Source organism: Canis lupus, chromosome 30, assembly GCF_011100685.1.
Source record: "Canis lupus familiaris isolate Mischka breed German Shepherd chromosome 30, alternate assembly UU_Cfam_GSD_1.0, whole genome shotgun sequence".
Lineage (NCBI taxonomy): Eukaryota > Metazoa > Chordata > Mammalia > Carnivora > Canidae > Canis > Canis lupus.
In genome coordinates this window covers 2,144,888-2,166,909 of record NC_049251.1, presented here as the reverse complement: position 1 = coordinate 2,166,909, position 22,022 = coordinate 2,144,888, and the positions used below count along the sequence as shown (strand labels likewise).

The 22,022-nt window shown below is 38.7% G+C and overlaps 1 protein-coding gene across 33 annotated transcripts in view; it reads right to left on the bottom strand.

Moving 5' to 3' along the window:
• The window catches only part of FMN1 (formin 1), a 433,671-nt gene that overhangs the window by 325,070 nt on the left and 86,579 nt on the right, over positions 1-22,022 (bottom strand). The window contains exon 5 of one of the 33 annotated variants that reach the window (XM_038579956.1): positions 2,294-2,389. The exons of the other annotated variants lie outside the window; for them this stretch is intronic. Within the exon in view, the coding sequence (XP_038435884.1) occupies positions 2,374-2,389 (16 nt within the window). The 3' untranslated portion in view covers positions 2,294-2,373. The remainder of the gene's footprint in view (positions 1-2,293; positions 2,390-22,022) is intronic. 33 annotated transcript variants of the gene reach the window in all.

Here is a 22,022-nt window from a genome sequence, read left to right as displayed (position 1 = left end):
AGGACTTCATGGTCAAATAAATGTGAGAGGCTGCATGCCATATCCCGCAGAGCCACAGTTCATGTTCGTGTATTAAAGACTTTGAAACGCCCGTTAGTAAAGAAGCATAACTCTAATAGTGTTTTCCTAACTTATTTGACCACAGAATCCATTTAAAGGATACCCATTAAACATGCTGGAAGCCACTAGTGTTCCACTGCAATGTAGTTTGGAAATTACTAGATTAGATCACCTCTAAAGTCCCATACAGCTCTCAAGTCCGGAAGTCTCTTTTAATTCCTGGTAAACAATCTTGGCAAAATATTAAGTGACCAGCCAGAAGGGTTTAGGCTCAGTATCCTCTGCAGTAGAGATCACTGTTGAATATATGCTAGAGCATTTATCACACCGAAGCCTTGTAATAGTGTTTCTTTGAGAGTGGCCCAAAGCCAGCCAACGACTTTGGCCATACTGAAAACCTGACATACCAGGTGATTTGAGCTGATGAGAAGTTAGCTAGCAAAAGGAAAGTGGGCTAACATGCTTCTCCTTCAGATTAGAGTAGGATTTTCGAAGAGAGAAAATTTGAAAACAGCCAAGGCTTTGCTTTTTGTTTGCTTGTTTGGTTGGTTGGTTTCCAATCACACTTCAGGGTGAAAAGTGATACAGGTCACGGCATCGCCACAGTTGCCCCCTGACAGGCTGTTTGTTGACAGAACACTTTTCTGTAGCCACTGAGAAAATGAGGATCCAAGACCTCAGGCATCTCCTCTGCAGACCTGGGATATCTGGAAAGTCATAACCGGGCTCTTCCCTCATTTCAGCCAGATGTCCTACAGTGAGGGCCTTTTTATTCACCTGGCCTCACCCCTGCCTTATACTCTTTACTACCTACTCTCTCCAGACAGACTGCCTCGTGGGCTTTTGCTCAGGGCCTCACTGCAGAGTGTGACCGCTCCTGCTCAGAAGACACAGAAAAGGGCTCCTGCCTAAAGAGACCATGGAGAGGAGAGGAACGCCCTGCTAAGCATGTGCCCTCTATCCTCACAGTGACCCTGAGAGGAAAGTCATCCCGGCTGTACTTTAACAGATGGAGAGATGAAAGCTCTGCCTCTGGTTAACTTCCAATTATTGGTCTCATCTCCCTCCTTGAATACTACTGTTTATATCTGGCAAGAAAGAGGAAATCAACCTTTTTAGATGTGTGTGGGACCCTCACTATGCTCCCTCATCTTCAGAAATGTGTTAATTACTAATCCCATCCCCTCTTTCCAAATCCCTCTACTTTTCATCTTGATTTTGGGAGAGCTGCTGACTTTGGGTAAAGTTTCCCCAGATTAATACAACACAAAACGTAATATGTCGATCACAAACAACATGATGTACAACATCTAAGGCAAGACATCTATACCATCAGAGGCACATTGTCTGGTGACTGGACGTTCGTCATTTAGGTATAAAAGAGTGAGAAATGCCCATAATAACCAGGGTCTGGTGTCCCTGGATGAGATGCAGGTGCATGCACAAACACACTCACACACCCTGCAGAGGCTATCTGACACTTCACTGATAAGGTGTACAGTGCAATCCAATTCACTCTTTATGCAGAGGAAAGACAACATCAAGTTTAGGCACAGACAAAGAAAAGCAACTTCATTTTGGAGATAGTTTTCAATTGAAAGGCTAATTTTTAACATCTAATATTTAACCAGACAATATCCCTATGAAGGAAGGAAATGCACAAGGTACAACGGTGACATGTAAACATTTCGGTAAAGATCATTAGGACAGGAATGGGCCAAGGTGCAAATGACAAATTCACCAGTAGAAAGGACACAACAGATTTACAAAATAAGTCTTTGAATGGAGAGTTTTAATATAATCAATGCAAGTTTTTTGAACAGTTGAAAATAAAGCAAATGTCCATGTTGATTAACATAGGTAGTGGCCACACTATTCTCTTCAAATGAATAAATTTTAATAAAGAGAAAAAAAATTACCTGAAATTAGGTAAGTATGTTTTGTCAAATGGGCAAATGTCATCTAATTTTATGACACCAATAGATTTTGAAGGGTTATATTTTCATTGAACATTTTGCAAAAAGCTTAGCACAGTCTCCTCAACTCAATCATGTCTTTCCCTTCCATGTGCATATTTTAAGTCCATTTTCCACTCCATATTTATTGGTTATTTTGTTTCTCAAAGACATTTCAATAGCTTGATGAAACACACATGCACATGGGGTTAATGCTACAACTGACCACTGTTTAATACAACATATAGCACAGACACAGTACAGGCAGGGCAGCTTACCTGGAGACCACTTTGAAAGTGTGTGCTTTTTCCCAACCATTCAAGTGATGAGCTGCACTTCCTGGTGCTAACCTATAACATCAGACTGGGGTTTTGCTGTCAATTATCAATACAACAGAACAGAAAAGAAAGGTAATAAGCCATTTCAAACTGGAAGCAGTTTATTCCAAAACAGAATCAGTGTCCCTTCCTGATGATGATGACTATTGTTTCCATTGCTTCACTGCCTCCCTGAATTCTGAGTATGCACCCAAGGCCTCTTCCAGTTGCGTCTGTAGCTCCTCCCACTGGCATAGATGTGTATTTCCCCCGGTCCATGGATGTTGGATCTGGCCTTGTGACTTGCGTTAGCCAACTGAATGTGGGCAATGTGACAGGATGCTGATTCCGAGCCCAGACCTTAGGAGGCATTTTGTGGTTTTCCCCCTGCTTTGTGTTTCTGCCATCACCATGTGACAAGCATGTGCTAGGAAGCCCAAATGAGACACACAGAGAAGATCCAAACACAGTTCCGCTGCAGAATGAACCCAGATCAGATCAAGTGAATGACAGCCAACCAACTCGTCAGACAGTGAATGAAAACAATAAATATTTGCTGTGAGCCTTTGAGATTTGAGGCTATTCAAAATAGCTCCCTAATAGACTATCATCTCTCCCCACCAGAAGCACCATCTCTATTAAAAACTTTGAACCATTTCAGCTGAAAGGGCTTAAGGGCTATTAATATACATTTGTAAAAATAATTCCTCCTAAAAAAATGATTTGATATATCAGGTTTTGGAAAATAATAAAAAACTCATGGCATATCCATGTCCTCATTCATACCAAGATTCACACTCAAACTATTTCATTAGAAAAATTAACTTTATTTAGCAGGCATTGTCTTTAATTATCTAAGGAACATATATAAATGCATAAATACATTTATACATGTGTATGAAACATACATATATAAAACATGTCTAAATCCACTTCTAAAGAGAAGTTTGCAAACATACCATATAATCAAATCTGGACAAAAGTCCCTAAGGAACAAAATTACAGTGCCTTTCAGCCTTCCTCCTTCAATTTTCCTGTCACACTGAGCCCTCACTTGACAGCAGTGATGAAGTAGTTATGCTTTCAAAAGGAGAAAGGGGGGAAAAAAACCCTTAGCCTGAGACTCTCTTGAATTTTTTTCCTCCTGTGCTGTAATTCCCAGGGCCATCCATCATATTGACTTAAAATAAATCCAAAGAGGTGCAGTTTTCTCAACCATGAATATCAGAACTGATATGTAAAGGTAGACGGGTTGTCTTCCATTATGTTATTCAAACATGTACTTACAAGCAAAAGACAGCAATCTAGATGTGCAGCTAATGGGAAGTGACATTGTTAAGTACTTGTAAAGAGGCTGTGTGCTTATGTGTAATTATTCATGCCTTTATCCAGGGAGACAGAGCTTTGGTGAAAGTATAGTCTCATGGCTGGTATCTGTCAATTTGAGATCACCACTTGCCAATCCCACTGCCCCCATTTTCATTCCTTGTGATGTTGAATGATACAGTGTCCTAAGCAGATAGGTAGCTTTAATTCTAAGAATTCACCTTATCCATCCACTCCAGTCTCTAACTCCTGGCAAGAAGTCCATGGAAGGAAAACTTATGGGCAAGGACAGGCAGGTGGAGGTGGAAGGTGTACAAGGGCAGGACAAGGCTATGGGGTAGACCAGGAAGTAGGAAGGAATCCATATCCATCCAACCAATGCAATGTTCGAATTTCTTAAGTTATGTTTATAGTCAAATGACATGAAATCAAATTTAGAATTAGAAGGGATCTTGTACGTCTCTTATCTGCTCATTTTATACCTGATGAAACTGAAACCAAGAAGTTTGTGGTATCTCCAACATACCCACCTGATGGCAAAGGCAGACTAAAATCCAGGTTCCAGGGAAATCTTTTATGTTATTTAGAGAACAGCATTATTGCCAATCCATGGATGAGAGAACACTGAGGTCTGATAAAAAGTAAATGTGAATGTTTTCACAGGTGGGATCAATTCCTGACTATGACTTTTACTAGTTGTTTGAAACTAGTGGAGTTAATAAACCTTTCTGAATCTTTATTTCCTCATTAATAAAATAAAAATAACTATGGGCACCCAGGTGGCCCAGGCAGTTAAGCGTCTGCCTTTGGCTCAGGTCACGGTCTCAGGGTCCTCGGATGGAGCCCCTCATCAGGGCTCCCTGCTCAGCAAGGAGTCTGCTTCTCTCCCTCCCTAGCCCTCCTCCCCCCCATTGGTGTGTGTGTTCTCTCTTTCTCAAATAAATAAATAAATAAAATCTTTTTTAAAAAAAAGAAAAGAATAAGAAAATGCCTGCTAGTGAGCAGTATTCAAAATTGTTTCCTTCCAGGAAACTTTACTTGGGCCAGGGGTGACAGATTGACGGGGGATGCAGACAAATCCCGGTTTTAAATAAAGAAAAGAAGCCTGTACACAATGAGGCCATACTAAACATCACATACCCATATTAAGGACTATTTCTTTGTCTAGGAAGATAAAGGGAAGAAAAATTAAGCTAATAAGAATTCATGGTAGCACTCCACTGCAGCAGATCCCAAATCTGCTTAAGTCCTAAAAATAGAATTCACATCATCAAATGCAATAGCTCCAAGTAAGTAAGTGGCTGATCATCCTCCAAAAGAGCAACTCCTCAGGGCATTTCCTTAGAAATGACATCCAATGACATATCTTCCCTAAAGTTCAAACACTTGAGCCTTGGGCCATGAATGAAACTATTTATAGGCAAAGATTTAAATGAAATAGCATTTTAAGGAGGTACATAAATATATGTATATTTCTATGATTATTATTATACTAACTTCTCTCCATGATCTTTTCCTGCAAGGGATACAGATGTCAAGTGAGAGACAAATATTGCTTAAGTCAGGAAACTCATTTGTGGCTATAGTTATCCTGAATATTTTAACACCTGGAAAACAGGGGTGTGTTTTAAAGTAGCACAAATGATGCTGAGTCACTCTGCTTTAGAACGGAGGGAAGGTAGGAGAAGATGCTTCTAAGTAAGGTTTGGTGCAGAAAAGATTAAGAGAAAATCACATTTGGAAGGTTGTAGGATTCCCTGAGACATAAAAACCTCTGTCCATTTTCAGATAGTAAATGCTGAGGAAATTAGATGTTGGTACTTCAAATGCCTGTTTCAAAAAATCCTGGTATATTTGATGTTAAGGAAGATACTTGCTCATTAACAAAAAATATTACTGAAGTGAAGAACAAGAATACAGAATGCATTTCTTATCATATTCATTCTAAATAAATTTGAATCACATTTTTCCACTTTATATCACATTGTTTCAGTTATTATGGGAATAGCTATACCAATGGGGAATCCAACTCTTGAAGAGATATGACATAGCTACTAATTGTCTTAATAGCTAAGGAGGTATAGTAAAGAAAAAAACTATAAAATACTAAGGCTTGGATTATAAAATATATGATGAGTTTTTTTTCATCTTTTTCCAAAAGGAAGGGATCTTAAGAGAGACACAAAACATGAATATGCATAACAAGATTGAGACAAAGAAAAAAAGGTGGCACATATGTCAATATTAAGGGTAAACATTTAAGAGATTAAGAACACAATATGACTTTGAGTGTCCTGGCAAACAAAGCAGTTCTATTATCAAAAGGAGGAGGGGTGAGGCAGTGAAGGGTTAGAGTCTTGGTTTCTGCTCAGGCCAGTGATCTCCGTGTTGAGGGGTGGAGCCCCATGTAGACTCCCCACTAGAATCCCTCAGCCTCAGCTCCAGCCCTGCTCAACTCCCAATAGGTCTGTCCCTGTCTCTCTGCTCCTCCCCCATGCTCTCTCTCTTTCTCTGGAATAAATAAATCCCTTTTAAAAAAGGAGGAAATGGGGCACCTCGTGGCTCAGCAGTTGACCATCTGCCTTCGGCTCAGGTCATGATCTTGGGGTCCTGGGATCGAGTCCCGCGTCGGGCTCCCTGCATGGAGCCTGCTTCTCCCTCTGCCTGTGTCTCTGCCTCTCTTTCTCTGTGTCTCTCATGAATAAATAAATAAAATCTTTAAAAAATAAAAAAAGGAGGGGAAACATACATATTCTTCAGGGCTGATCACGATTTTTCTGATGTTAAATTATGAGAGAGATTGGTACATAATACAGTCAATTCCCATGTTGGACTTAGCTCCATCCAGGCTGTTTTGACCAACAGTTGATTTCACAGAGCTAGTGATGCTGATCTAGTTGTCTACAAATAGCCTCTGTCCTTTGAACCAGAGAGGTTTGGAAATTATCTTGACTACCCAGTGATGTGAAAGTAAAGTGAAGAGTTCTTCAGCAGCACGACTAAGTAGTGGCTGCCCTGAAACAGATTCTTAAACGGCCTGCTTTGCCAAGTGTTTCAGGGACTAGAGCTTTTCTACCTTCCTTCTTCCAACGACCATCATTACTAAAGAGCAGGCCTGCACTTGATCCCAACAATCTTAGCCGAGGCCTAATTTATCACTCCCTCTTTCCTCACAAATCTATTTTCTTAGGGGTGAGTTATGTCCTTCATATGGGACATTTACTATGTGTCACATGCTTTATATACATTATGTGTTATTGAGAATCTTCACAATAATCCTGCAAGGTTGGTATAAAGTAATCACATTCTAAGGATGAGAAAAGTAATGAAACAGAGAAGATAACTTTACCCAGGATCAAACAGTATGTAGGAGAAAGGGTCCTGAACCCAGAGCCCAGAATTAACCACCTACCATAAATAATTAAAAACTAAACAAAATATAGTAAACAACTATTTTTAAATGTTTGATAGTAAGCAGTGCAGTTCAATAATCCTTAAAAGAGGTACAACAAATGAAGTGAGCCTCATAATTGCTTGGGCTTACAGTTGAAGAGATGATTTCTAGACTAAAAATAATTAATACGGCCCAATGACCTATTGGGAAATATCAAGCAGTCTAACATATATAAAATTAGAAGCAGAGAAGTGGAAAAATATTTAAAGAAATAATGGCTAAAAAGGAGAGACAGAAGAAAATTTTTAAAGAAATACTGGCTGAGGGGAGGGACAAGACGGCGGAAGAGTAGGGTCCCCAGGTCACCTGTCCCCACCAAATTACCTAGATAACCTTCAAATCATCCTGAAAATCTACGAATTCGGCCTGAGATTTAAAGAGAGACCAACTGGAACGCTACAGTGAGAGGAGTTCGCGCTTCTATCAAGGTAGGAAGACGGGGAAAAAGAAATAAAGAATCAAAAGGCCTCCAAGGGGGAGGGCCCCGCGAGGAGCCGGGCTGAGGCCGGGGCGAGTGTCCCCAGGACAGGAGAGCCCCGTCCCGGAGGAGCAGGAGCTGCACCGACCTTCCCGGGGGAAAGGGGCTCGCGGGGAGGTGGAGCAGGACCCAGGAGGGCGGGGATGCCCTCGGGCTCCCGGGGACACTAACAGACACCTGCGCCCCGGGAGATGCGCCGAGCTCCCTAAGGGCTGCAGCGCGCACGGCGGGACCCGGAGCAGCTCGGGGGGGCTCGGGGGCGGCTCCGCGGAGGGGGCTGCGGGGGGGAGCAGCTCGGGGGGGCTCGGGGGCGGCTCCGCGGAGGGGGCTGCGGGGGGGAGCAGCTCGGGGGGGCTCGGGGCCGGCTCCGCGGAGGGGGGGCTGCGGGGCTGTAGGGATAGAGGGAACATTCCTCGACATCTTAAAAGCCATCTACGAAAAGATCGCAGCCAATATCACTCTCAATGGGGAAGCACTGGGAGCCTTTCCCCTAAGATCAGGAACAAGACAGGGATGTCCACTCTCACCATTGCTATTCAACATAGTACTGGAAGTCCTAGCCTCAGCAATCAGACAACAAAAAGACATTAAAGCATTCAAATTGGCAAAGAAGAAGTCAAACTCTCCCTCTTTGCCGATGACATGATACTCTACATAGAAAACCCAAAAGCCTCCACCCCAAGATTGCTAGAACTCATACAGCAATTTGGTAGTGTGGCAGGATACAAAATCAATGCCCGGAAATCAATGGCATTTCTATACACTAACAATGAGACTGAAAAAGAGAAATTAAGGAGTCAATCCCACTTACAATTGCACCCAAAAGCATAAGATACCTAGGAATAAACCTAAACAAAGAGCTAAAGGATCTATACCCTAAAAACTACAGAACACTTCTGAAAGAAATTGAGGAAGACACAAAGAGATGGAAAAATATTCCATGCTCATGGATTGGAAGAATTAATATTGTGAACATGTCAATGTTACCCAGGGCAATTTACACATTTAATGCAATCTCTATCAAAATACCATGGACTTTCTTCAGAGAGTTAGAACAAATTATTTTAAGATTTGTGTGGAATCAGAAAAGACCCCGAATAGCCAGGGGAAGTTTACAAAAGAAAACCATATCTGGGGGCATCACAATGCCAGATTTCAGGTTGTACTACAAAGCTGTGGTCATCAAGACAGTGTGGTACTGGCACAAAAACAGACACATAGATCAATGGAACAGAATAGAGAACCCATAAGTGGACCCTGAACTTTATGGTCAACTAATATTCGATAAAGGAGGAAAGACTATCCATTGGAAGAAAGACAGTCTCTTCAATAAATGGTGCTGGGAAAATTGGACATCCACATGCAGAAGAATGAAACTAGACCACTCTCTTTCACCATACACAAAGATAAACTCAAAATGGATGAAAGATCTAAATGTGAGACAAGATTCCATCAAAATCCTAGAGGAGAACACAGGCAACACCCTTTTGGAACTCGGCCACAGTAACTTCTTGCAAGATACATCCACGAAGGCAAAAGAAACAAAAGCAAAAATGAACTATTGGGACTCCATCAAGATAAGAAGCTTTTGCACAGCAAAGGATACAGTCAACAAAACTAAAAGACAACCTACAGAATGGGAGAACATATTTGCAAATGACCTATCAGATAAAGGGCTAGTTTCCAGATCCATAAAGAACTTATTAAACTCAACAGCAAAGAAACAAACAATCCAATCATGAAATGGGCAAAAGACATGAACAGAAATCTCACAGAGGAAGACATAGACATGGCCAACATGCACATGAGAAAATGCTCTGCATCACTTGCCATCAGGGAAATACTAATCAAAACCACAATGAGATCCCACCTCACACCAGTGAGAATGGGGAAAATTAACAAGGCAGGAAACCACAAATGTTGGAGAGGATGCGGAGAAAAGGGAACCGTCTTACACTGTTGGTGGGAATGTGAACTGGTGCAGCCACTCTGGAAAAATGTGTGGAGGTTCCTCAAAGAGTTAAGAATAGACCTGCCCTACGACCCAGCAATTGCACTGTTGGGGATTTACCCCAAAGATAAAGATGCAATGAAACGCCGGGACACCTGCACCCCGATGTTTCTAGCAGCAATGTCCACAATAGCCAAACTGTGGAAGGAGCCTCGGTGTCCATGGAAAGATGAATGGATAAAGAAGATGTGGTTTATGTACACAATGGAATATTCCTCAGCCATTAGAAACGACAAATCCCCACCATTTGCTTCAACGTGGATGGAACTGGAGGGTATTATGCTGAGTGAAGTAAGTCAATCGGAGAAGGACAAACATTGTATGTTCTCATTCATTTGGGGAATATAAATAATAGTGAAAGGGAATATAAGGGAAGGGAGAAGAAATGTGTGGGAAATCTCAGAAAGGGAGACAGAACATAAAGACTCCTAACTCTGGGAAACGAACTAGGGGTGGTGGAAGGGGAGGAGGGCGGGGTGTGGGGGTGAATGCGTGATGGGCGCTGGGGGGCACCTGACGGGATGAGCACTGGGTGTTAATCTGTATGTTGGTAAATTGAACACCAATAAAAAGAAATTTATTATAAAAAAAAGAAATACTGGCTGAAATTCTCCAAATTTAACAAAAAGTATAAACGCACAGATCAAAGAAGCTCTATGAACCTTAAGGAGGATAAACATAAAGGAAACTATAAAAATAAAGTTGTAAAAAGCCAGTGATAAGAAGAATATTATAAAAGCAGCCAAGAAAAGAATATTATATATGAAACCAAACAAAAGAATAATTAAGGACTTCTTGGCTGAACATGCATGCTGGAAGGCAATGAATGACAACTTTAAAATACTGAAAGATAAGGGATTAAAAGTGTCAACCTAGAACCTGACATGCAGTAAAAATATCTTCCAAACTGAAAGGAAAACAAAGATTTTTCAGACAATTAAAAGCCAGACAATTCATCTTCAGCTGACTTAAGACCACAGGAAATGTCAAAAAATTGTTAATGTTTTTTTTCTGGCAAAAGGAAAAAAATCGGAAGAGGGGCACCTGGGTGGCTCAGTTGATTGAGGGTCCAACTCTTGGTTTCAGCTCACATCATGATTCAGGGTCATGAGAATGAGCCTGCACTCAGCAAGGAGTCTGCTTAAGACTCTTTCTCCCTCTCTCCCTCCCCCTGACTCTCTCTCTAAAATGAATAAATAAATCTTTAAAAAAAAATCAGAAGAAAATTTGGAAAATACCAAAAATTATAAACATGTAAGTTAATACACAGGACATTTTCCTCATTATTGAAGTTATTTAAAAATATAATTAACTGAAATAAAAATAATGTATTGTGTGGTTTATAACATATGGACATAAGAGATGCTAATAACAACAATTGCAGCACATTCAAGAAGCAGAAATGGAAATGTTCTGTTTTAAGAGTCAGAAATTTGTGTGAAGCAGTATAATTTAAAATAGACTGTGATAAATTAAATTTGCATATTAGAGTTATTGGTTTTTAAAAATGCTATCTCCAATGGTAGATATAACATGGAATCCTAGAAAGCACTCTAGCTAAAAGAAGATAGAAAATTATGTAAAAAGGAAGAAAAACAAATGGAAAGTGGATTAAAACTCAACTATACTGATAGTTACATTAAATATAAATCACCTAAACACTCCAATTTAAAGTCAGGGTTTATCAGACTGGGTAAAAAAGTAAGGCTCAATTATACATCATCTCCAAGAAACTCATTTTAAATATAAAATTATAAATAAGGTACAGTAGAAGGATGGAAAAAGCTATATATACAAATGCTAATTACAGAAAGATTGAGTGGCTATATTAATATCAGGAGAAATAAACTTTGAAATGAGATATGTTACCAGGAATAAAGAGAGAAGCTTCATAATGATAAGGAGTCAATTTATCAGAGAGAAAGAGCAATCCTAAACTTCCTAAACTACCTAAACTACCTAAAATCCTAAACTACCAGTTTGTATCTGGTAACAGAACTTCAAAATACATAAGCAAAGCTATCAGAACTGGTCTGAGATATCTATCATCTATCTATCTATCTATCTTCACAATTATATTTGGAGATTTCAATACTCCTGTCTTAGTAGTCAACAGATCAAGTTGATAGAAAATCAGTAGGAATATAGAAGAACTAAACAACATTGCTACCAATTTTACCTAATTGATATTTATAAGATACACTACCCAATAACTACAGAATACATATTCTTTCAAGTGCATATGGAATTTATCAAAATCATCAACATACTGTACCATTAATAAATCTGAAAATATCAACATCATAAAAATATGTTACACTGATAAATGGAATTAAATTCAGATATAATAAGTGGAACTACCTGGAAAATTCCAAATATTTGGAATTTCTAATTTCCAAATGTTAGACACCGCATTTGAAGAATAACTTCATAGGTCAAAAAAAAAAGTCACAGGGGAAATTAGAAAACATCTGAGATGTAGCAAAAGTGGTGATCAGAGGAAAATTTATAGTCTTACTTACTTAGTGATGGCCGCTCTTCCATGCTGGTCAACATCTTAACATTTATTCCCTGAACTAGGGCATATCAGGCACTGTTGATGCATGGTCAATTCACAGAAAACAGAGGATTCGGTAACCATTTTCTTCTTGAAAACTAAATGCTAATGTCTTAACTTTTTTTTTAATTAATTAATTTATTTTTATTATTATTTTTTATTGGAGTTCAATTTGCCAACATATAGCATAACACCCAGTGCTCATCCCACCAAGTGCCCCCCTCAGTGCCCATCACCCAGTCACCCCAAACCCCCACCCACTTCCCCTTCCACTACCCCTTGTTCATTTTCTAGAATTAGGTGTCTCTCGTGTTTTGTCACCCTCACTGATATTTTCACTCATTTTCTCTCCTTTCCCTTTATTCCCTTTCACTAATTTTTATATTCCCCAAATGAATGAGACCATATAATGTTTTCCCTTTTCTGATTGACTTATTTCACTCAGCATAATACCGTCCAGGTCCCTCCACGTCGAAGCAAATAGTGAGTATTTCTCGTTTCTAATGGCTAATATTCCATTGTATACATAAACCACATCTTCTTTATCCATTCATCTTTCGATGGACACCGAGACTCCTTCCACAGTTTGGCTATTGTGGACGTTGCTACAAACGACCTTAATGTCTTAGCTTTTGCTGCTCCACTAGGCCTCCTCTGGGAGGCGATCCTCCCAGATCACCTTTATATTAAATCTCAAATCTGAGATCCTCTGACAAGCACTCAGAGCTTCCAGGCAACTTTTTAGTCCCCAGAACTTAAGCATGTACAACCAACAATCACAAGACAGCTGAGAACATCTAACATAAAAACCAAGAAAGTAGAGAGCAAAAAGAAGAAAGAGATCTTGTCACTCCACACCTACTGGATTGAGACTTCAGTGGTGGCTACTTTTTTCAGCAACCCTATCTTTTGCTACCTAACCCTCTTCCATGCTCCAATTCTTACCAGCTTCCTATAATACTCTTCACCCACCTTTTCCCTCTTCAGGCCTAGGGCTGGTAAATGGCTTTTTGTTGTCGCTAGCTTCTAGGAACCTTACAAACCCAAGCTGGTTTTCTTAATTGGTCTGGACATAATCTCTTCATTAAGTTATTCTCAGTTTAAACCCTTCTGAATGTACCAACTATTTTCTGCCAGGACTCTGACTGATAGAGTCATTGGCATCAGGAATGGTGTTTATTTCCTACCCTGTAGCATGCTTGAGTATTACTAAAGCATCTAGGGTGCTTGCTTACTTGACGCTTGCCATGCCCAGTTAGAATAATAGCAGCGATGTAATGGGCCAGTGTAATCTTTTAAGAGAAATCAAAATAATTAGACTCCTTTCAGATTATATTATGATAGAGAAAAGGTAAATTGTCATGGTCCTAAAGTCAGACAATGATGGCATACTGCTGTCTCTTACAGATGAAGATGAATTGATTGGCATGAAAATAAAGCATTTTTTAAATCAATAAATGCATATTAGCTCCCAGAGGCTATGCTGATAACACTCAGTAAGGATACCATGTCTGAAACAGCACTTCTAAATTGCATCCCATGTAATAAAATTTATAAGAATCCAGTTATTCTCTGAAAGCCATCTGTTTCCTCACTAGCCAAAAGAGAATTTAAATGGGAGCATGGTATAAATCACCACCCCTACGTCTTTCAAATCTTCTATCATGGCACAGATCTCTGCAATTACCCCAAGAATGTAGCATATGTTTTCAACTAGTAGAAAAAATATTGTGTCGTTCCTCTCAGAACACACAAGTCTGGAAACCAAAGGTAGATTAGCCCCTTACAATATTATACTTAATAAATCATTTGCATAATTTTTGCTTCTTATCCTGGCAACCTTGGGCTTGCTGGGTTTGGATCCTAGTGACCCACGGAGCAATGCTTCTACTAGGGAATGTAGTCATGATTTTCTTAGGAAGCTCAGAGTGCAATTTGGCCATTTTAGGTTCTCATACATTAGAGATACATGTATTTGATTTCAGTGCCTAACAAAACGAATGTCTTCCATAGAATATTTTGAATTGGACCTAGAGTACTAAATGCCTATAGTACAAAAACATCTTTAAAAACCCAGTGGTAAAAAAAAAAAAAGATAAAAAAAAATAAAAACCCAGTGGTAAATGTAAAGTTACATATTTTGAAAAATATTAAGGAACAAATAGTACAGAGATGAATGTCCATGTTAATATTGAAACAATACAAGGAAGCTACTGTGAAACAAATACTTTCTAAGATTCCTGGTAAAAGAGTAAATTGGAATACATCTCTGCAGAACTATTTGGGAATATATACCTGACACAGAGGTTGATGGTTATGGCTCAAAGGCCAAATACAGCACACAGGCCATTTTTGTATACCCTGTGAGCTAAGAATGGGTTTTGCATTTCTTTCATTTTTAAAGGAAAGGAAGGAGAAGGAGGGGCTGGGAGTGAGAATAAGAGAGGAGGAGAAAGAAAAGCAGCGACAGAGCCCTTCTGGCCTGCAAAGTCAAAAATATTTACTATCGGTCTCTTTACACAAAAATTTTGCTGACTTCCATTCTAAAAGGTTACACATGTTCTATCCTTTAACCAATAATGGTTTGTGTGCATCTGTCCTGGTAGAAAAATAATTTTGTTAATCAAGATCTATTACAAAGTGATATTAGGGGTGCCTGGGTGACTAACTGGGTTAAGAATCCAACTCTTGATTTTGGCTCAGGTCACAATCCTGCAGTCATGAGATGAGCCTCACATCAGGCTCCATGCTTAGTGTGGAGTCAATTTGAGAGTCTCTTCCTCTCCATTTGCCCTTTCCCTTGCTCATGCTCTCTCTCTCTCTCTCTCTCTCTCTAAAATAATTAGGTGAATATTTAAAAAAAAAGGGGATAAGATGTCTATCAAAGTACAACTTATGAAAGTAAAAGGTGAGAAACTCAATGCCATAAATACCGCATAGATCCTTACTATTAACATTATTTCCCTTGGTTTGGTGCTGAATTAGACACCATGGACAGCCAAAAGGAAGAATGGCACAGGACTCCCATTTCTCCAGAGGGTTCGCTTTTAAGTTCAAATGGATGGTTCATACTTTACTGTATTCATTTTGAAATATTTTCGTTGTTTTTCATTCACCCTTCAAACTATAATATGCCCCCAAACAAAACAAAAAACAACAATAAAAAACCTAAGCCACCAAAATGATTTTCATATTTTCACACAGAATATTAGAAGAGTCGGGATCTTTCCATAATGCTTTGTTCAGCTAAATCACAATATTTTATTTTCCTTTATACGGTGAATTTACTTGGTGAAACATAAAATTAACTCTAATCATCTTCAATTTGGTGACTTATTTTTCCATTTTATCAAAATCTGGAAATTGCCTTCTTTCCTGAGGGGATTGCTATTATCTCAAATGTGATTATGCTATGTCCAGGGACTACTGTTTTATCAGAAAACACAGCTCTAATTTAAAATGCACGTCAGTAGAAAAATCAATTTACTAAAAGAAAATTAACTTCATAGGCAAATCTTTCAGGAAAGCAACTGATCCAAAAGTGAACTAAATCTATACTAAGAGTAGAACTGAATTCATTATATGTTTTTCAGTCAAGAAGAACTTATCACTATATTCCAGTTCATGATAAACATTCTCCGGAATGATTCCACTAAACAAATAATAGAATAGGAACTTTTTTTTTCTTTCTAAGAAATTATAAATAATCACAAGACTGTCAATAATGGCTTCCAAAGAGTGAGGAAGACTGATTGAATTATATTGCACTAACAAGTATTTCAGGGGTAATATTTTTCCTGTGGGTTTACATTTTGTTTACCTACATAGAAGTGGACTTCCTTGCCAAATTTTCACAATTTGTCATTTAAAATAATAGTATGAGCCACTGCAGTGACTTGCCACTGATGAATGGAGGCACAAAATAATTTATTTTCTCTTACTTTATTTGAAATGACAGTCCTAGCTATCAGTGAGAGGGATATAGAAAATTCCTAGGGAAAGCCACAACCACTCTAGTACAAGGTTAGGGGAGAAAGACATTTGAGTGGATTCAGCACAATTGAAACAGGAGATACACCCAAGATGGCTCCAGCCATTCAGAATGAAAGGAAATAAAAACATATTTAATAGGGAAACTGGTAACATACATCAATCTATTCCTGCAGTAATTAATTCCAGATAGTTTAATTCTAAAATAATTTCACAATTTGCAATGGAATCAAGGGTAGTATAAATTAACTGAAAAGAGAAAATAGTAAAGGAAAAAAATGGATAATTGAAGATAAATTAGGAAAGATGCTACTTGGTTGGAGGGATTTGAAGCTGTTTTTCTTGTAGCTTTTTTTTTTTAATTTCTATTTTCTTTTAAGATGTTATTTATTTGAGAGAGAGAGAGAGAGCACCAGTTGGGGGAAAGGCAGAGGGAGGAGAAGCAGGCTCCCTACTTAGCAGGGAGCCCAACGAGGGGCTTAATCCCCAGACTCCCAAGATCATGACCTGAGCTGAAGGCAGATGCTTAACCAACTGAGCCACCCAGGCACCCCTCATTTCTATTTTCAAAACATTGCCAATTTGAATCTTACTATTTGCACCATTAAAAAAAAAAGGCAAGAAGAATGTTGAAATCCCATTGTGAAGGCTTCCATGATGAGCAGAAGTTAGACTGACCCTCTCCGTGGGTTCTAAGAGATGGTGGAGGCAGGATTTTGTAAGCTGGGGAGCTGTCTTCAAACATCAAGTACATGCTCTGACCTGAGGACCAGTAAAGGATAGTTTCCCACTTCCTGGATACTGGGGACCAAAAACTGAAAGGTTAACATTAAACATTTTTATTATGATTCTAATGACTATAGGCCAGATGCTGTGGGAGCTCTGGATATTTCATTGTCAAATGGAGATATGCTCCCACTGGGGAGGTGTGGGAGGCAGAGGTCACCCCCAGAATTAGAAAGAGAGACTTTCTCTGGGCCATTTTGACCTCCTCAAACCAGGAAGAGGCAAAAAAATGGGGGGCGGGGTTATGATTAATAGGTAGCATACTTTATCCTATTAAAGGGAAACAGAATCACTGGGGATTCACTGAGATATAAGAGGAGTCTGAGGACAGGTTAGCAGAAGACTCTCATGATGTTACCTAATCTGGACTGTTGAGGATTCAGACCTCTCAAAAGTAAAGGTTTGTCCCTGCCCTCCCCTCCTCCCCATGAAAACCTCAAAGCAGCTAAAATGCTGGCTAAAGGCAAGAATAACTTGAAATGAGTAATGAATGGGAGAAAGCACAGTTTATGGCCTCGCAATTAGGTGGATAAACAGGGAGTCTTACCTGACCTTATATTTTCTTACATAATATTGGGATATCTAGAGATTGACAAATTACTTTTCTGTTTTCTCTTTCAATGGATACTATTTACTTTCTCTTCTTTTTCTTCCAGTCATTTAGTTTACATCAGTGCATCATAAACACAAAAAGGCCAAGCAATGAGAATACCAAACTTCTCATTTGGCATTGCCTCGGTGGCTTAAAACAAAAGGGTGGGGGGCAGCTTTGTTTGACCTGCACTTAATTTTGGAAAAATGTCTAAATCTCATTATCTGAATCTATCAGCCTTCAAAGGAATCTAGAATTGTGCTCACTTCGGCAGCACATATACAAAGGCATTTAGAATCTTACAGGAGCATCCTCAGATCCTCCATCTTACCAAATCCAGTGGCTAAGTCTCAGGCCTTGTCCCATGAAACCTTGCAGTAGTATCAGGCACAGTTGAACACACTTTTAGTTTCCTTGCCATTCCTTTCTAGAAACCACTTCCTCAACACTCTCCAACTCTTCCTCCTACTTCACTGCTCATTCCTCAGTCACCTCAGTGGCTTCTCATCTTCCCTATTTCTAAATCAAGGTTCTTAACCTTGGTACTGCTGACACTGTGGCTAGATGATTCTCCATTGTGGAAAGATGTTCTGTTAGTGGCATCTCTGGCCTCTACTCACTCCTTACTGGGAGCACCTCTTCCTCCTCACCAGCCAGTTGTGACAACTAAAAAATGTCTCCAGACATTGCTATATGTTACCTAGCTGAGAACCAGGGCTCTAGATGTTTCAGCCCTTCAAAAATCTGTCCTGTGCCCCCTTCTCCTCTCCATCTTCACTTACTTCCTTGGTCATCTTATTCAATCTCAAAGTTTGGGGGGTTTTTTTGAAGATTTTATTTATTTATTCATGAGAGACACAGAGAGAGGCAGAGACATAGGCAGAGGGAGGAGAGGCAGGCTCTATGCAGGGAGCCCTATGCGGGACTCGATCCCGTAACTCCAGGACCACATCCTGAGCCAAAGGCAGATGCTCAACCACTGAGCCACCCAGGTGTCCCAATCTCAAAGTTTTAAATACCACCTAAATTCTAGTGACTTCTACATTAATCCATCCACCCGGACCTCTTTCCCATCTCACACAGGCACTGGCTGCTTAGTACATGGCTGTTAGGCATCCTAAACTCTTCGATTTCCCCCCATCCTTGCCCCTTCCTCAGTCTTTCATCAATATTCACTCTGTTTCTAAGATTAGAAACCTTGGGTCCTCTCCTTCTCTAGCATTCCACATACACTTTATAAATAAGACCTGTGTGCTCTACCACCAAATAGTATCCCAAATCTGACCATTTGGCATACTGCTAGCTCCAAGTCTGAGACACTATCTACTCTCATCTGACAAACTGAAATAATCCCCCAGCTCTTCTCCCTTCTTCCACCCCTATCTCCTATAGATGCATGGGATCTTGTAAAAATCTCACAATGTTCCTCAGATCAAAATCCTGCTAAGCTTTCCATCCCAGTTAAGAAAAAATAAATAAATAAATAAAATAAAATAAAATTAAATTAAAAAAAACACGGCAATTCCTGGCCTTAAAAAAAAGGCTAATCACCTAATCTGACTCTGACCCCATCTACCTCTTTCTCCACCTCCTACCTTCTCCCTTATTCCATGCATTCCTGCCACCTCAACTTTCTTGCTGTTCTGTGAATAAAACAACGTCACTCCAGCTTCTGGTGTTTACATTGGTGTTTCCTGTGCTAGAATTCTGTCTCTCCAATTATCACATGACTGATTTCTTGGCATCCTCATCAATGTAACAAAAAAAACCCAGAAGAGATATGAAACTCCATCAGATAACTAAATAGTTGCTGCTTTCGTAGAAGTTTTTGAGAGGAGGGAAAAACCACATAGAGCTAAAATATATGCTGAAACCATTAGTAAGGGTGAATCATCTATGTTTCCCTTAATTCCCACAAGTAGAGAAGGGAGATAATGGCATACAAGAAGAAAGGAAATGACTTCAAAGATCTGTTTATAAGAGAATGAGATTATCTTTCTTTGCTCTTCAAGAAGAGCTTGAATGATGAAATTATGAGATTACCACTTGGAAGACACTTGAAGAGTCTCTGTCATTAATAAAACATTACTTTTATTTTCAAATTTCCTAACTCTGCTATTGAATGATTAAGCAAAGACAGGCCTGAAGATACTGAAGATAGAAAAAGAAAAAAAAAAGGTGAAAGGATAAAAAAGATCTCTATATAACAAAACCTTCCCAACCATCCAAATTCCTCTCCCCACTCTTTATGAAAGGTCAACTGACAGCACTTGGCTCCTGACATGTAACTATATCCTGTGTTCCTCTTTTGATGTCCTCACTGAGAGGGATTTAACTGCCCTTTCTTTGATCCATTAGATGGTCACTTCAAAGAGACCCCAAAGAAACAGCATTTGCCCAAAGAACTCCCCTGTCTTAGTAAATCCAGGCAAAACCCAAAAAGCAATTCATTCTAAATTTCACACATTATTGTCTTTCGCCCCTGTGAGTGACCTCAGCCTACAATATTGATTACCACTCTGCTTCCCAATATGAATCCTTCAATCAATCCTCTCCCAGAAAAGGGGAACAGAGTTATCTAGTCTAATGCCCCAAGACCTATGATTTGCCCAAGAAGAAACCAAACAACCTAGCAAACTTGTCATAACTTTAAATCATTCACAATCCATTTCCTATCCAAAAGTCAAAGATGGAAAGATCCACAGTCCATCTAGAGTATGCTTCAAGACTTTACTGGATAAAGATGGGTTCTTAGTTTAAAAGCCAAAGTACTTAAGCATCTTATTAAATTAACAAACATCTCTTGACTACTCTAACATGTAAATCAGATTTGTGAGGTCCCTGTGAATGATGACATACAAGTCCATGATAGTTTCTATAATTTTTCTAAGACTTTAGTGGATAAATGGGCAAAGGGAAAATAAGATAAATCACCATACCAGTGAGTATGAAGAAATGTTCAACATCACTAGTCATGAGAGATGCAAGTCAAAAGAGCAATAAAATACAACATTTCCCCCATCAAATCAGAAAGATTAAACCTTAAGAACATGCAACGTTGGTAAAAGAGCAGGAAAACAGGCACTCCACTCTAAAAAAGCTAGACAGCACCTATCATGTTTACTAAGTTAGTCACATCGTACCTGGACATGGTAAGTTCCCACTAAATATTTGCTGAATAAATTTAAAAAATCAGTGCATGGATACTGTGCTGATGAGTGTATGCCAAATAAAATTTAGAGGAATAATTTCATAGCATTGAAATACAAATAGTAGTTACACTTTTAACACTTTCTTCTTCTAAGAATCCACTATAAAGGAACAGACTATGCAAAAATGTTTGTTAATTATTAAAACACTGAAAAATCACAAACAAGCCAAGTGTCCAAAATTAGGTAAATAATAGTAATGGGTGGATAGTTCTCTGGACAGAATAGTTCACAATAATTAAAATAAGATTTATAAAATGTTTGAAGATATGGGAAAAGGTTTAACCTGTTAAGTCAAAAATTATGTATTTACATGAATATAAAGATTTTATTTAAGCATAGTAAAAAAAATTGACCATAAATATATATTTTAATAGTAAGTTTTCTATGGGTAATGATAATAGAAAGTTTTGTTTTCTTCTATCTTTATAAATCTCTCTATATGTTTCCATAATGGCCATAAAATACTTTGTAATTAAAAAAAGGTAAAATTCTGTATTAATAGAATAGAAAGTTTACCTTCTGAGGAGGGGTTTTCTGTCACACACCCTAAATAACATCAATAAGGTATGACTACTATCTGTCTTTGTATAGCACCTACAATAATAATTATTCAGAGTAAATGAGATAATACACATGAATAAGTGCTAGGTAATTATAAACTGCTATTCAAATGTTAGTTTTAAATTTTTTATGCTATGTCATTTCTTACTTTATATTTATTTCTGATGTCATACTTCCCTCCTATTCCATGAACTGTTTCATTTCTGTGTTTTCTATGGTGCTTTGCATATGCCTTCTACAAATTACACTGATTTTTTAATGTATGTTGCAAAAGGCCTCTCATCCTATACAAGTAATTTAAAATATGAAAAGACTTCAAAGGACCCTGAGAAATGCAAACCAAAACACAATGAAGTATCACTTCATATCCACTAAGATGGCAAAATCAAAAAGGTGGATAATAATAAATGTTGACAAGGATGTGGAGAAACTGGAATTCTTACACATTGCCGGTAGGGATGTAAAATGGTACAACGGGTTTTGGAAAACAACCTAGTGTTTCCTCAAAAGGCTAAATATAGAATGATAATATGACCCAGCAGTTCCACTCCTAGGTATGTACCCAAGAGAAATGAAAACACATGTCCACATCAAAACTTGTACATAAACATACATTGTAGCATTATCCGTAATAGCCAAAAGGTAGAGACAACCCAGATCTCCATCTACTTATGAATAGATTAACCAAAAGTGCTATATGTGTATGGTGGAATATTTTTTGGC